This window comes from Neoarius graeffei, chromosome 14, assembly GCF_027579695.1.
Source record: "Neoarius graeffei isolate fNeoGra1 chromosome 14, fNeoGra1.pri, whole genome shotgun sequence".
Classification (NCBI taxonomy): Eukaryota; Metazoa; Chordata; class Actinopteri; order Siluriformes; family Ariidae; genus Neoarius; species Neoarius graeffei.
The window spans coordinates 38,489,211-38,505,381 of record NC_083582.1 but is presented as its reverse complement, the minus strand read 5'-3'; the positions used below and the strand labels follow the sequence as shown (position 1 = coordinate 38,505,381).

Below are 16,171 nucleotides of genomic sequence, written 5' to 3'. Positions count from 1 at the left end.
CTCTTTATTAGCTAAATTCAGTGTTGTCCTTACCGGCAATGAATAAAGTAGTATTCCAACAAATAGCAGCACTATCAGCAATATAATCAAGCCAATAAACAGCCATTTGAATCTCCGCCACACAATGAACTTCAAGGTCTTGCATGGGTTGGTGAACCAGAAGAAGGAAGTTTCAGGTCGGCTAAATGAACCCAAAAATGATGTTACCAAATGTCAGAATTAAATTAAGCTTTAAATATTTTGTGATAACTGCTTGTGATTACTTGGGTGGGTTGAGCTTGGGATTCATGTTGGGTTCATCTCTGCCTTTTCCTGCTGGCCTCTCATCTGTCTCCTTCTCATCCACTATCTCCAGTGTCATCTCCACTTTCCCCTAAAAAGTAGTGTTCTTTTTAATTAATTTCTGATGATTTATTGAATTACAAAGTCTTAAATAAATCTCATGTTGATTGGCATTGTGTAAGCGACACATACACCAAGTTCCTTCTTTCCATCTTTTTCAATGTAGCAGGGCCACCATCCTCTAACTGACTTCTGGGCAAACAGGGACTTGGACAGGTCAAATTTCTGAGCTGTTTGTGGCACATTATCCAGCATGTCCAGGTTGCATTTCTCAGGTACTTTAGCAGGTGAGATTAGATTGTGCAGATACAGTTCAACAGTGCCTGGTAAACACAGCAAGTTAGCACCCTCAGCAACATGAACAAGAGAATTTCAGACGTCTCATACACAAATTAGTCAAGAAATCTTACCAAGGTAATCATCCAGGGAGAATTTATCGTTGTCCCATATCTGAATGATCAGCTGAGGTGGAATTCGAAATTCTGTTTTGTCAAGACTCCAAAAATGTTCCTGTTCAGAGAAAACACCTTCTAAGCATTTTTATAGAACAAAGTTTCCTGGTATTCATCTTCATATACTAACTTTTGAATCTATTTTATCATTTACTGCTAAGCTGGAATGGGGTGGAAAGTAGTTAAAGCATATACGCAGAACCATGGCCTCACTTTCGTTTATAAACACCTTGAGACCTCAAGAATGGCACAGGAATAGTTTCAAGCGTTAACAATAAATCTAATGCAGTAATTTTTATGATTAAAGTGATTCATATAGGTAGTGGTCTGCGTGAATGACCTCGACGTCCGTACCGTCACAGCAGGAAGTCTATCCGTCTCATCGCCATTTCCGCTATACTAAAACACAGAGCTGACTGCAACTCCGGTACTCCATTCTGAGCTAATGTATCGCCATGCCACATAGATGTGTTGCTGCAGCCGCCAGCAACATGACAGAAGGTGGATTTATGTTGCATTCATGGCCCAAGAATGTTCAAACTGCAAAGCTTTGGACATGTTTTGCGAGAAGTTCACAGGCACTTTGAGCGCCTATGAAGTGGTCTCTCCTCTGCTCTGCACATTTTACTAAGGACTTGTATGAGACCTCTGATCTGTTGAGGAGCGTTGGCTATAAGCCCGTATTGAAAGAGGGTGCAGTACCAACAATTAAAGAAAAAGAAAACTACAAGAAAAGGAAAGTATTTATTTCATTCATTCATTCATTTATTTATTTATTTTAAAAGCAAAGTTCAGTTGCACCAGTCCTCCCGGAGTGAGCCGAGGGTTGTTCCTAAAACCCGGGATGGAACGGGACGTGACATATTGCTCGGGCAGTGACCTTCCCACGGTTGTTGCTAAAACCGGTGATGTCCCATTCCGTCCCGGGTTTTAGTAATTGTCTGAGCCGAGCAGCAATGGCGGAGTACTCTGTATGGACAAAATAGAGAATGAGTGGAGCAGCCGTCTTATTTCTAAACTGGATATTGCTGCCATCTCGCCCTTACATGGAAGAAGTGAATGAACGGAGAACTGAACGAACAAGTGAAAGTCAGATTGTTTTAAAACAATCAGCCACAAGATCGGCCTTTAAGAAGTGAGGACACAGATGGATAAGCTGCAATTCTCATTTGGATAAAACAACAACAACAAAAACAACACGTTGTTTACCTGCATTTAGATTAATACATGTAACTTGTATTGTGTGTTTAAGTTACCGGTATTGAGGTATTTCACCTGACGTCACAGGGTCACGTGACGCCCCGGTGTCCACCATTTTGGACGGCAAGCTAGCTAATGTCAACAACAGTAGCTGGTATGTTACTGTAGCAATGTTTACGGTCAGTCATTTGGATGACTGTTAAAACCTTTCAGTCTCAAGTTTTTCCTTTACTGGATTTACTAGTTTACTGAGCCAGCCGGCCCCGGAGCGCTAGCTAGCTAGCCAGCCAGCCGGCCCCGGAGCGCTAGCTAGCTAGCCAGCCAGCCGGCCCCGGAGCGCTAGCTAGCTAGCCAGCCAGCCGGCCCCGGAGCGCTAGCTAGCTAGCCAGCCAGCCGGCCCCGGAGCGCTAGCTAGCTAGCCAGTCAGCCGGCCCCGGAGCGCTAGCTAGCTTGCCGGCCCCGGAGCGCTAGCTAGCTTGCCGGCCCCGGAGCGCTAGCTAGCTAGCCGGCCCCGGAGCGCTAGCCAGCCAGCCAGCCGGCTCCGGAGCGCTAGCCAGCCGGCTCCGGAGCGCTAGCCAGCCGGCCCCGGAGCGCTAGCCAGCCGGCCCCGGAGCGCTAGCCAGCTGGCCCCAGAGCGCTAGCCAGCCGGCCCCGGAGCGCTAGCCAGCCAGCCAGCCGGCTCCGGAGCGCTAGCCAGCCGGCCCCGGAGCGCTAGCCAGCCGGCCCCGGAGCGCTAGCCAGCCGGCCCCGGAGCGCTAGCTAGCCCCGGAGCGCTAGCTAGCCAGCCAGCCAGCCCGCCCCGGAGCGCGCTCAGTAAACTAGTAAATACAGTAAAGGAAAAACTTATAACGGGCCATGTCTCAACAGACTAAGAAGTTATTTCAATGACATTTAATAACATTTTGTTTATCCTGAGGACCGAAAGTAAATGAAAATGTGAACAAATCTTAGCTGTCAGTGAACAATCCTGGTGGAAGCAGGTAAACGTCGTTCTCTAAGCCTGCTAACCTCAATTTTTGCAAATACCTCTCCCTCTGCTCGCCCTGTAAATGCCCTACGTCGCTGGATAGTGAAGGTGTTTTCTGCATCTCGCTCCTTTTTCTTTTATGTTTTTCGTTTGTCGCCTTCCTCGCATTCAAACTGATTCGAGCCGTGCCGTCCAAAATGGCAGTGTCACATGACTTGGTCACGTGAGTGAAATACCTCAATAAGATTATTTAATTTGCTTCAGAATGTGATTGTCTCAGTTCATCTGATTATTTAATTAGCCTTTTACGTTTTATCAGTGAAAATGCATGCATGTACATGTATGTTGCATAAGTTATAACACCTATCCTGTTTTAATGAGAGTCAACCCACAATCAGTGAAGTCAAATCAGTCTTAGTTGAGCAAGTTGGTAACAGTATTTCTTACTTTCACCATAAATGTTTATTTATATGACTTTGGTCTATAGCTGTAAAAGGCCTCGGCCTTAAAACCGGTTCCTGCTGTGACGTCACGCACTCAGGGCTGGCTGGCTCAGCGGGGCAGCTCGAATCCCAACTTTGCGGTCGATTTTAACTGTCAAAAATATATATTTTTAAAATGACCATTTATGCAGCATACAAGAGTCAAGGATGGAGACACTATCCACTCAGAAATTTATTTAAAAATAAAGGTTCTGCGTATCTGCTTTAAGTACTTACTTTCTATATTTTACTATAAAGTTACTATAAAATATAGTATAAAGTTAGTAGGAAAGTTACTATACTTAAGTTACAGTAAGTATATTATAGAATGATAATATATTATATGGACATGAGTGTTTTACTGGGAAATACACCACTCGTATTTTTCATACGAGCTCCATCTGGGACATGGAGAACCAAAACCATGACATAAATCTCTAGATGTCACTCGTGAGGAAATCGATGAATTGTTTTGATAAATTTGGGTGCTTTTTGTTTGTGAATGTGTCTATATAATAAAAAGAAAATCACACATTGGCTTGAAGATATGAAGTTTATTTTCTTGTGTTGAAAAACTTGCATTTTTCATTCGAAACACATCGTAGATCTGAACAACAACCCAACTTATATACAAGCTATATCCAGGTTGACAGTTCATGTTCAAAGTTACTTTTGGTCATAGTTAATTGTTACATTGCAGTTGTTCAAAACAAAAGAGCTTTGCTGAGTGAAGTCCACAAGTGAAGTCTTCTTGTAAAAGTCTCCGTCACTTTTCCTCACCTCCAAGTAGAACTTTAACAATATTTCTGCTATTGCTCTCTTTTCCAGTTTTTCGATGTCCGTTGGTATGTTTTTCTCTTGTAAATATGCGTGAAGAATATCCAGTGAAGTTTTGGTAGCTTTTCGGGTATTCAGCATGTCTTTCTCTTTCAAAATTTTCTCTAAATCTTCCGCTTTTAATGAAACAAACCTCGTGGCCATGTTTGTGTACAAACTGTCACAGTCACTCACTAGTCTGGAAGTGTAGTGTAGTTTAGATCGCCGATGTGTCTCTTTTCCAGTTTTTTGATGTCTTTTGGTTTGTTGTTCTCTTGTAAATATATGTGAAGAATATCCAGTGAAGTTTTAGTAGCCTTTCGGGTGTTCGGCGCATCTTTAGTTACAGTTTTCAGTTTATTTATTTAGTGCTTAAACCTAGCACTGGATCTTCTCTTTTTCCTGGCCGACAAAGAAATGATTGTGCGCATGCGCAGCAGAAAAGTTTTGTCATTGGATCGTCACATGAGCTCCAATGTGTGACGTTGTGTTGTCTTAACAACGTGCAATATTATAACAATATTGCGCACTCATTCTCCATTGGGGAAAGCGGTGTAATACATGGAGGATAAGCGATATGATAACAATATTGCATGCTATCAATAAACTCACTAGAAGGGAATAATATACATGTTTTTATTCCATGGAAAAAGTGGCCTATATGCATAATAATTCTCAACATTTCACTCCAGTGACGTCACTCTCAGTGTTTTCCCGCTGACTTGACATGCTTTGTCAAAATAGTGAACCGGTTCAAAATTTAAATTATTTTGATTAACTTGTGTATTTTTTTGTGTGTGCCCATATAATATAAAGAACATTACATGGTGGTGTGAAGATATGAAGTTTACCTTCTCGCGTTGAAAATATTTTCACTCATTCGCTTCACTCACTCATGATATATACACTTACCGCTCAAAGATAAACTTCATTTGTATTTCCTTCACTCCAGACCGCCAGGGCGGTGCTGAAAGCACTAGTGGAAGGATCTTTGCATCCGCGCGTTTCGAGAGCCGCATACAAAAGTTGTCATCTCGTGACGTATGACGTGCCTGCCTATATAAGGCAACATCCCACGTCATTTGGCCTCTTCTTTTTTCTCGCGTTGGAATCGCATCTTTTCTATTGGAATTCTGTGTGTGTTATCAGTTAACTGTGGGAATACCTGCGACAATCAAAGGTAATTTGTTTTATGCACCGATAGTCACTGAATCTTGGCTGCCAAGTTTTCAGGGGCGGCTATTATATCGGTCTTGTCACAAACTGCTCGGTTGCCGGCAGGTTTGTCAGTGTTGAGTGAGTTAGCGAATTGGTTGCCAATAACGTTAACGTGTACTTACAACTTTATGTGAGCATCGGTTTCTGGTTGCTAGTAAATTGTTGTCTGTAGCGGTAAAGCTGCGCTTGCGAACTCGCTAGCCTTGGTTGCCAGGCTAGCAAGCAGCGCTACACCTTGCTTCTTTTCTAAAAAAAAAAAAATCACGGGTGAGTAGACACTGAGATGGATTCAGTGAGGTGTTCCACTTGCCCCAATCTAATGGAGGTGCTGGATGCACATGATCGCTGCACGGAGTGCCTTGGCATGCAACATCTAAGGGAGGCAATGTCTGATCCATGCCCTTCCTGTGCGTTAATGCCGCTTACTGTTAGACAGGCGCGGTTGGCTGGCGTGGAACGTGCGTCTAGCAGGTTTCTGCTCTCGGATTCTCAGACACAGCGTAAGCGTAGGCTTTCACCACCAGTGCATGCAAAACAGTGCAAAAAATCTAAGTCTTCTGAGTTAGAGCGTAAAGTGGAACTGCTCTCATCTACAGTGGAGCGTCTGCTGCCTCTGCTTGCAAGGCCCCCCCCCCCCCCCCCCCCCACAGCAGGGGCACAGGTAGGTACTGTAGAGGAACAGCCTGCACCGCCTGCCTTCTTGTCACCTGTTGGCTCATGTTCTCAGCCACCTGACCAAGAGGAAGTGAAGTCTGTGGCTGCCTCAGACACCTTTTTCAGTCAGCCTTCTTCCTCGGCGCAGCCACCAAGCAAAGTCCTGCTAGGTGTTGAGCCCCGTGATTCGGGCAGTGATGTTACCTCTGGGCGATCTGGGGAGTCTGCCTCAGTGGTGGGTTCGGTGGAGGCCACACTGAAGGCTTTGCTTGCACGTTTGCAGTTGGACACCCCAGCGCCTCCTACCGGATCTGAGAACATGTTCCTGCGCCATGTTCAGCGTGCCTCTCTGGTAATTCCACAGTGTCGTGACTTTACTTCTGTGGTGGCCTCTGCCCTGGAGGCTGCTACGAAACCTGCCCGTCCAGACCAGACGTCTCGCATGCTTGCGGCGATGCAGGACCCCGGTGCTGTTGGCTTGGGTAGCATGCCAGTAGTCGAATCAAGCATTGCTTCGCTCATTGTGTCTCCCGATGAAGCACTTCGGGAGCAGGTGCATTGCCCTAACGCTGAGTGCCGCCGCAAAGACGAGCTACTTTCTCGTGCTTACAACTCTACTGCCTTTCTTGGCAGGGTGTCTAACTCGCTGGCACACATGCTTGTTATGGCTACACTCGACACTCAACACATCATCGGCAGACCCACTGGCGGCTGAGGTACTGGAACTTGCACTGCAGGCTATGGGTGTCATTGCCAACCAGTGTGGCACTACCTTGGGCACCTTGCTGCAAGCCCATCAACAAGTGTGGCTGGCTCAATCGCCTCTGCCAGAAGTATGCAGGAACAACCTGAGGCACCTCCCACTGGCACCTGGACAGGTCTTTGGGCCAGCAGCACAAGAGGCCCTTGACAGACATGTGTCTGTTACAGAGTCTCGCTCCCGTCATGTGGGTGTAGCACCCACCTTCAGAGCCCCGCCAAACCCTTCTGCCTCACGCTTTAGGCATGTGGCCCCTAGAGCTGCACAAAAGTCTCCCCATCGACCCCAGCAGCAGGCCCCCAATCCCCCATCTCCCTCGGCCAGGCAGGGTGGCACTCAGCCACACGTGAGTTTTCGCCCTCTTCGACAGACGGGTCCTCCCCGCCGTCATCGCCCCCCCATCCCTTCCGAAAAATGTAGACAGGACCACTGATGGGTCAGGGCCAGTGGCAGGAGTTTTTACAGGCAGCCAGCTAGCGCGTTGGCGCGAAATAGCAACCAACCAATGGCTACTCACCACCCTTTCAGAAGGGTACCGCCTGCAATTCTGCCGCCGGCCACCAATGCATTCGGGTGTGAGGCAGACAGTTATAACCAATCCAAGACAGGCAGAAGCCTTGTCGAGAGAAGTTCAGTTGTTGCTACAAAAAGGAGCCATAGAGATGGTCGACCCCATTATTCACCCAGGGGGTTTCTTTTCAGTTTATTTTCTCATTCCAAAGAAAGACGGCGGGTTCAGGCCGATTTTAGATTTAAGATTGCTCCCTTACTTGGACGGCTGGCTTCTTTGTGCGGCATTGCCCGAACAGGCCAGGGAACATGCTCACCGGTTGCTATTACACATTACGGCTCTGGGGTTCAGGGTGAACCAGAGGAAGTGCAAACTGGTCCCAGTCCAGGCAACACGTTTCATCAGCCTTGCCCTGGATTCGAACACTATGCTGGCCAGTCCCACGCCAGACAGAATAAGTTCAATTCTCACTGGCGTGAACCACCTTCATGTCGGGGGAACTCGGCATTACATTTCTCTCCTTCAGCTGTTGGGGAAACTCACAGCGGCTTCAGTAGTCATTCCTCTGGGTCTTCTGTGGCTAAGGGCTTTTCAGAGATGGCTTCTTCAACTGCGTCTGTGTCCAGTGCGAGACAGGCACATGAGGGTGAGAATAACATGCTGTTGCATGCTCACGCTAAGACCTTGGTCCCAGGCACACTTTCTCACTCGTGGAGTTCCACTTGGTTCCCCACCGGGACGGTGGGAGGTTATCCGGACAGATGCTTCCCTCATGGGTTGGGGTGGAGTCTGGCGTCGGCAAGGTGTGAACGGCACCTGGCCTGCTCCGTGGCGCACATCCCATATCAACACACTGGAGTTGATGGCGGTGTTTCTGACGTTGCGCCACTTTCAGGAAGTGCTGTGGGGCAAACATGTATTGGTACGTACAGACAATGTGGCAAATGTTTTCTATATCAATCATTAGGGGGGCACAAGGTCTGTAGCGGCGCTTCAGGTGGCTCACAGTCTCCTAGTATGGGCTCAGGACAACCTCCTTTCCATAAGGGCATCTTATCTACCTGAACGCCTAAACAGTGTGGCAGATGCTGTGTCACGCGGCAAGGTGTCTCAAGGGGATTGGAAACTGCATCCAGACATGGTGGAACAGATCTGGAAAACCTATGGGAGAGCAACTGTGGACCTGTTTGCGAGCAGTCAGACAACTCATTGTCCGACATGGTTTTCCCTGGGAGAAGAAACAGCAGCGTTGGGCCAGGATGCTCTGGCCCATGACTGGCTGAGGGCCATCCTTTATGCCTTTCCCCCTCTACCACTGTTGTGGAGGACTCTGCCGTGTGCACGATCACAGTCACCATGTGCTATTGATAGCTCCTTATTGGCCATCCAGGCCATGGTTCCAGCTCCTGCTGTCACTACTAGTGGGACCCCCTTGTCAGCTGCCCAGCAGGCCCGACTTGCTGACGCAGATGGAGGGCAGGATTCAACACCCATGTCCCGAACGCCTGAAGCTCTGGGTGTGGCCCTTGGGGCCCTGGGGCTACTACTGGAGTGTTCAGAAGGGACCACGAACACTGTGGTGAACGCACATGCAGAATCTACCCGACGCTTGTATGCAGGCAAGTGGAAGGTATTCTGTGATTGGTGTGTGGAACGCAACATCGACCCCCTAAGCTGCTCTGTTCCACAGATTTTAGATTTTCTGCAGCACCTTTTAGAGCTTGGCAGGGCTGCATCTACACTTAAGGTGTATGTTGCAGCACTAACAGCCCACCATTCAGAGGTTGGAGGTGTTTCACTTGGGTCCCACCGGCTGGTGGTAGCCTTTTTGAGAGGGGCAGTTCGTCTTAATCCTCCTCATTTTGTGCGGAGTCCGTCATGGGATTTGAACACTGTGCTCGAATCCCTTTGCTTGCCTCCTTATGAGCCCCTGTCAGCAGCTGACATTAAGTGGCTATCTGTTAAAACAGCTTTTCTCCTTGCCATCACAACAGCCCGGCGTGTGAGTGAGCTACATGCCCTCTCAGTGAGTACTGTTTGTCTTCGTTGGGGCCCTATGTTTGACAGTGTTTCATTGTGGCCTAACCCAGCTTTTCTTCCGAAAGTCTTATCTCCCCAGTTTAGCAACCAGCCGATTTTGCTGACTGCTATACCGGCGGACAGGACGGACTTGCGTGCTGAGTTGTGCCCTGTCAGGGCTCTGAGGCTTTATTTTGATAGGACGGCAGCCTTTCGTACGACAGACCAATTGTTTGTTTGTTTTGGTGGCGCTCCGAGAGGAAGGCCTCTGTCCAAGCAGCGGCTCTCCCGTTGGGTTGTGGAGGCAATCACCCATGCCTATGAATCTATGGGACATACTGTGCCCTCTCCTGTCCGCTGCCATTCGACGCATGCTCAGGCAACATCATGGGCAGCTCTCCGGGGTGTACCACTCTCTGACATTTGTGCTGCTGCAACTTGGTCCAATACATGTACATTTGCCCGGTACTACAGGCTAAATGTTGCGTCCATGCCATTGCTGTGTGCAGCTGTTCTTCCAGAAGGTGGTGATGCTCTTCTGAAGTCCTCGTGACTGGGTTGGTATTCGTCTTCCACTAGTGCTTTCAGCACCGCCATGGCGGTCTGGAGTGAAGGAAATAGAACGCTGGTTACGAATGTAACCGTGGTTCTATGACTAAGTGGAAGACCACCAGGGTCTTTGGTCACTTGGATTGCGCGAGAATGATCTTGAGGCCAAATGACGTGGGATGTTGCCTTATATAGGCAGGCACATCATACGTCACAAGATGACAACTTTTGTATGCGACTCTCGAAATGCGCGGATGCAAAGATCCTTCCACTAGTGCTTTCAGCACCGCCCTGGCGGTCTTCCACTTAGTCATAGAACCACGGTTACATTCGTAACCAGCGATCTTCACACAACTATGTAATATCCTCTATATATAATACATTATATATTAACGATAATATAGTATATTGTAGTTATAGAAAGTTACAGTAGGAAAGTTACTATAGATAAGTATTATTTTTGGAGAGTTTTATATATATATATATATATATATATATATATATATATATATATATATATATATACACACTAAGTTATACATTCACTGGCCACTTTATTAGGAACATCCATACACCTGCTGTTTGATACAGTTCTTTGATCAGCTAATCCTTTGACAGCAGCTCAATGCATAAAATCATGCAGATACAAATCAAGCGCTTCAGTTAATGTTCACTTCAAACATAAGGGTGGGAAAAATTGTGGTCTCTGTGACTTTCACTGTGGCATGGGTGTCAGTGCCAGATGGACTGGTTTGAGTATTTCAGAAATTGCTGATCTCCTGGGGTTTTTACACACAACAGTCTCTAGAGTTTACACAGAGTGGTGCAAAAAACAAACAAACAAAAAAACATTGAGTGAGCCGCAGTTCTGTGGGTGGAAAAGTCTTGTTGATAAGAGAGGTCAGAGGAAAATGGCTAGATTGGTTCGAGCTGCCAGGAAGAATATAGCAACTCATAGCAACGCTTTACAACCATGGTGAGCAATAAAGCATCTCAGCATGCAACAGCAGAAGACCACATTGGGTTCCACTCCTGCCAGCTAAGAACAGGAATCTTAGAATCAAGAACAAGTTCCTGTTAAAGTGGCCGGTGAGTACAGTTAGGTCCATAAATATTTGGACAGAGACAACATTTTTCTAATTTTGGTTCTGTACATTACCACAATGAATTTTGAACAAAACAATTCAGATGCAGTTGAAGTTCAGACTTTCAGCTTTAATTCAGTGGGTTGAACAAAATTATTGCATAAAAATGTGAGGAACTAAAGCATTTTTTAAACACAATCCCTTCATTTCAGGGGTTCAAAAGTAATTGGACAAATTAAATAATTGTAAATAAAATTTTCATTTCTAATACTTGGTTGAAAACCCTTTGTTGGCAATGACTGCCTGAAGTCTTGAACTCATGGACATCACCAGACGCTGTGTTTCCTCCTTTTTAATGCTCTGCCAGGCCTTTACTGCAGCAATTTTCAGTTGCTGTCTGTTTGTGGGCCTTTCTGTCTGAAGTTTAGTCTTTAACAAGTGAAATGCATGCTCAGTTGGGTTGAGATCAGGTGACTGACTTGGCCATTCAAGAATATTCCACTTCTTTGCTTGAATAAACTCCTGGGTTGCTTTGGCTTTATGTTTTGGGTCATTGCCCATCTGTATTATGAAACGCCGACCAATCAGTTTGGCTGGATTTGGCTGGATTTGAGCACACAGTATGTCTCTGAATACCTCAGAATTCATCCGGCTGCTTCTGTCCTGTGCCACATCATCAATAAACACTAGTGACCCAGTGCCACTGGCAGCCATGCATGCCCAAGCCATCACACTGCCTCCACCGTGTTTTACAGATGATGTGGTATGCTTTGGATCATGAGCTGTACCACGCCTTCGCCATACTTTTTTCTTTCCATCATTCTGGTAGAGGTTGATCTTGGTTTCATCTGTCCAAAGAATGTTCTTCCAGAACTGTGCTGGCTTTTTTAGATGTTTTTTAGCAAAGTCCAATCTAGGCTTTTTATTCTTGAGGCTTATGAGTGGCTTGCACCGTGCAGTGAACCCTCTGTATTTACTTTCATGCAGTCTTCTCTTTATGGTAGATTTGGATATTGATACGCCTACCTCCTGGAGAGTGTTGTTCACTTGGTTGGCTGTTGTGAAGGGGTTTCTCTTCACTATGGAAATTATTCTGCGATCATCCACCACTGTTGTCTTCTGTGGGTGTCCAGGTCTTTTTGGATTGATGAGTTCACCAGTGCTTTCTTTCTTTCTCAGGATGTACCAAACTGTAGATTTTGCCACTCCTAATATTGTAGCAATTTCTTGGATGGGTTTTTTCTGTTTTTGCAGCTTAAGGATGGCTTGTTTCACCTGCATGGAGAGCTCCTTTGACCGCATGTTTTCTTCACAGCAAAATCTTCCAAATGCAAGCACCACACCTCAAATCAACTCCAGGCGTTTTATCTGCTTAATTGAGAATGACATAACGAAGGAATTGCCCACACCTGCCCATGAAATAGCCTTTGAGTCAATTGTCCAATTACTTTTGGTCCCTTTAAAAACAGGGTGGCACATGTTAAGGAGCTGAAACTCCTAAACCCTTCATCCAATTTTAATGTGGATACCCTCAAATGAAAGCTGAAAGTCTGGACTTTATGTCCATGTCCATTATATAACTATAACTTGAATATGTTTCAGTAAACAGGTAAAAAAACAAAATTTGTGTCAGTGTCCAAATATATATGGACCTAACTGTATATAAGGCTATATATAACTAAGTTAGCCTGTCTTCTTTGCTAATGCCAGGTTAGACTAGCATCAATTCCAATAGCTAATGTAATTGGAGAGGCAGCAAGTCATATTCTAGCTCATGGGAAATGTTGGTTATTTATTTCATATTTTACTATGTAGTGTTATTCAGGAACAAAATTACAGAAAGTGAATGATGTTTTCAGGCAAAACAGTGTAGTTATTTTATAATCTTATCATAAATCAATCATTGAACACTTTTAGTTATCCAGTAAAAGTTACTTTTCATACCAAACCATGACATTAAATTTTATCAGTTAAAAACAATTTTTAACACATTAACTTAAAAGTAGCAACATTTTACTTTCTCTTGAGTACATTTTTGGTTGGATACTCCCATTTTTAATTGAGTAGGATTTTGACATGTTATCTGTACTTTTATTTGAGTGTAATTTCTCACTACTTCACCCCTGGTCAGGAACTGCGACACCAAAACACCCAGGACTGCAGAAAAATGTCCAAATGGTTTTGGAAGACAAATCTGAATCATAGTAGTGCAATTCTGGCAGCCAGATTCAGTGTCAAGCTAACCAGAGCCCACTGTGCTAAATAACTCAAAGCTATCATTGGAGTATATAAATCATGTAATTTATATACTGTATCACGTTTATGGTATAATATAATGATCTACTTGTAACCTTTTCCCATAATCTACTACATTACCTTTTTGGAAACTAGGCACAGTTGCTCAGCCGGCAGGTAATCGAACTCAAAGACAAATCTCCAGTTGAAATTTCCATCACCATCAAGAGATCTGTAATGGACATCAGTCTTTTGCTTGTCGTCCTCTTTTCCTGCCATCCACCTGTCAATTGCATACAGTCAAAAGACATAAACTGCTGTTTCTCTGAATAAAGAAAAGCATTGATGATAGATCTATCAAATAAGGAGAGGTTTTTGCATGTACCCCTTCACATAGATGTCACTCATTTGCTCTCCAGTGATGCTGGTTTCATCCAAAATGACATCAGTTGTGTTCCAAATAATGACGCGCAACACATGTCTGGTGGAAAAGAATGGAACAATGACTAGTCATTTGAGCACCTATGAGAAATATCATTACTAATCATTAAGAGTAACTTTTCCTTACTTTTTAGCCTTGCGTGGGGTAATATCAAAAGGAGGTCCAGGAAGTCCAAGGCTTTTGGGGAAAATATCAACCCACATTTGAAGACTTCCCTATAACAGACAGAGTACAAATACAAATTAAGGTTCACATTCTCAACATTGCATCTGTTTAGCCCACTGTGCTATTGAATTCTCAAATTTTATTTATTCAGAAACACTAACAATACTGTCAGCTGTAATTCAAATCGCAGGTTTATATTAATGTGCTTGTTGCAGTACATTTAACAGTTATTCCATGAAATTGATTCATACATGAGCTGATAGCCAACGAGGCGTGTAGCAGGAGTCGGCTATAAGCCATGTACGACAAGACTGAGTGGAATAAATGTTTTATTCTATCCAGATTCACTGGATTTTGAGAAACAGAGCATTTTTATTTAATTTTTTTGCCAATTTCGATAAATAAAAACTTTATACAAAATGTCTGACAAAATAATTTCCGCTTAGAATGCAAACAAACTGGCGAAATGTCAATAGCAATTTGTGAAAAAATTGCTTGAAAAATAAAAAGAAGATAATCAAATACTTTTGTTCCATATTTTGTTGCTTTTTCGTATTTTTTGGGGCTTTGTTTTCAAGTAGTTTTTATTTTGTCCTCGGTTGGTTCAGCAACACGCTCCACCATTTTGTTTTTCTCCACTCACGGTATATGAGCTGATAGCCTAGTAGTAGAATAGCCAATCAGAGCGTGCAATTGCTCATATCCAGTGAATGTGGATAGAATAATGTCATTTGCATAGTAACAGCTAATTCACAGGAACTTTTGCAGCAGATAATCTAAGACTAATAATAAAAAGAACAAAAATGTCTTGTTTTTTCTTTCAACAAAGAAAAATTCAGGCATTTTTTTCATTGTGGAGTTTTTATGTAAAATTTTTAGAAGGCGTTTGCAGTATCAGTGTTGTAAGTAAGTGCATTTAGAACATTCCAGACAGAGACCTTTGCATTTTCTGATTTCCCAGTAACATAAGCTGCATTTATTTGTGTCATTAACATCAAAAGAGAAAAATAGTGGTTGGTGAGGGAACAACTGTTTATAGCTGCTCTAACAGAAGCTATAACAGGAACTAAGGTTATGGTCACACTACAGCTCGTGATGCTTTGCGATGGGTTATTGATGAAAATGAGACGTTTTGGTGGCAATGCTTCCCTGAACTTCGGGAAGTATTCCCAAATTCATCTGCGAGTATTCGTTGCTTAGTTTTCTGACTAAAACATCACCACCAAATTTCAATGCATGCACTTAAATTTTTCACGACATTTTTGGCCACTCATGAGGTGGCGATACACCAAAAAACAACTCGCGAAGCTCGGAGAACATTCACCATGCATCACACAGTTGGTTATGATGCAACCAATTTTTCATCAGCATGTGTTCGCAAATCCATCGTGAGCTGTAGTGTGACCAGGGCCTAACTTGGAAACTAAAAATTGTTATCTTGTGTATTGTTGTGGTATAAGAGGAATAAAACAATTCAGGAAAATAATCAACTGGTGGTAACAGCCTACATCACATGACTCTTTCATTGATAATTTTCCTATAAAAGAATGCCCTGTCATGTTTTATTCTTTACATATTAAGTTACTTCCAGGATCTGTTCCAGTAACACAATTGTTCAGAGTGGTGCATTAAGAGAAGATTATGTCGTAAAAACCTGAGACAGAGTGGGTTGGTAGGTGCTGTAGAGTGTTCTGGTTTCCACATGCTCTGGAATGAGGCCTTGTGTCCTGAGAACATGTAGTGCGATGCGTTCACTTGGTGGCCCCAGGTGCTGGTGAATTTCTTTGTTAGCCTCTACAAATATAAAAAAAAACAATAATTGTATTAATTATTGATTAAAATACATTTGAGAACTGAATACTTTGGAAGGTGTAGCACATCAGTTTCTAAAAATAAAAAAAGTCACCAAAGTCAGAGAGCTGATATTCTTGGCCGTTGAAACTTAAGGTGTTCCCGTTGTCCTCAGATCTAGGAGGAGACACTCCCTTCAGAAGTGCACAGTTCTGAAGAATCTGTGACGGCTTCAGTTGATCTCGCCACTGATTTGTCCCAGATCTATTCTCTCAGGAATAACATATCTGCAGGTCAGAGACTTTTTCACAAGAGTTTGATGATTTTGATCACCAATTAAGCTATCAAATTTTTCTCCAAGTAGTCGATAAGTTGGATTAATTTCAAATATATTGAATACCAAAAATATGTATCTAAAAATATAATTTTTCAGCATTTCAATCCACTAATATTTTTACAGAACTCTTACACAGGCTTATTTAA

At 43.9% G+C, this 16,171-nt stretch overlaps 1 protein-coding gene across 1 annotated transcript in view; it reads right to left on the bottom strand.

Moving 5' to 3' along the window:
* myof (myoferlin) overlaps positions 1 to 16,171 on the bottom strand; it is a 93,787-nt gene that overhangs the window by 3,187 nt on the left and 74,429 nt on the right. The window contains exons 44-52 of the mRNA XM_060939607.1: positions 15,804 to 15,952; positions 15,552 to 15,691; positions 13,859 to 13,947; positions 13,676 to 13,771; positions 13,432 to 13,573; positions 753 to 852; positions 475 to 665; positions 264 to 373; positions 34 to 181 (exon numbers count right to left, since the gene is read on the bottom strand). Of these exons, the coding sequence (XP_060795590.1) occupies positions 34 to 181; positions 264 to 373; positions 475 to 665; positions 753 to 852; positions 13,432 to 13,573; positions 13,676 to 13,771; positions 13,859 to 13,947; positions 15,552 to 15,691; positions 15,804 to 15,952 (1,165 nt within the window). The remainder of the gene's footprint in view (positions 1 to 33; positions 182 to 263; positions 374 to 474; positions 666 to 752; positions 853 to 13,431; positions 13,574 to 13,675; positions 13,772 to 13,858; positions 13,948 to 15,551; positions 15,692 to 15,803; positions 15,953 to 16,171) is intronic.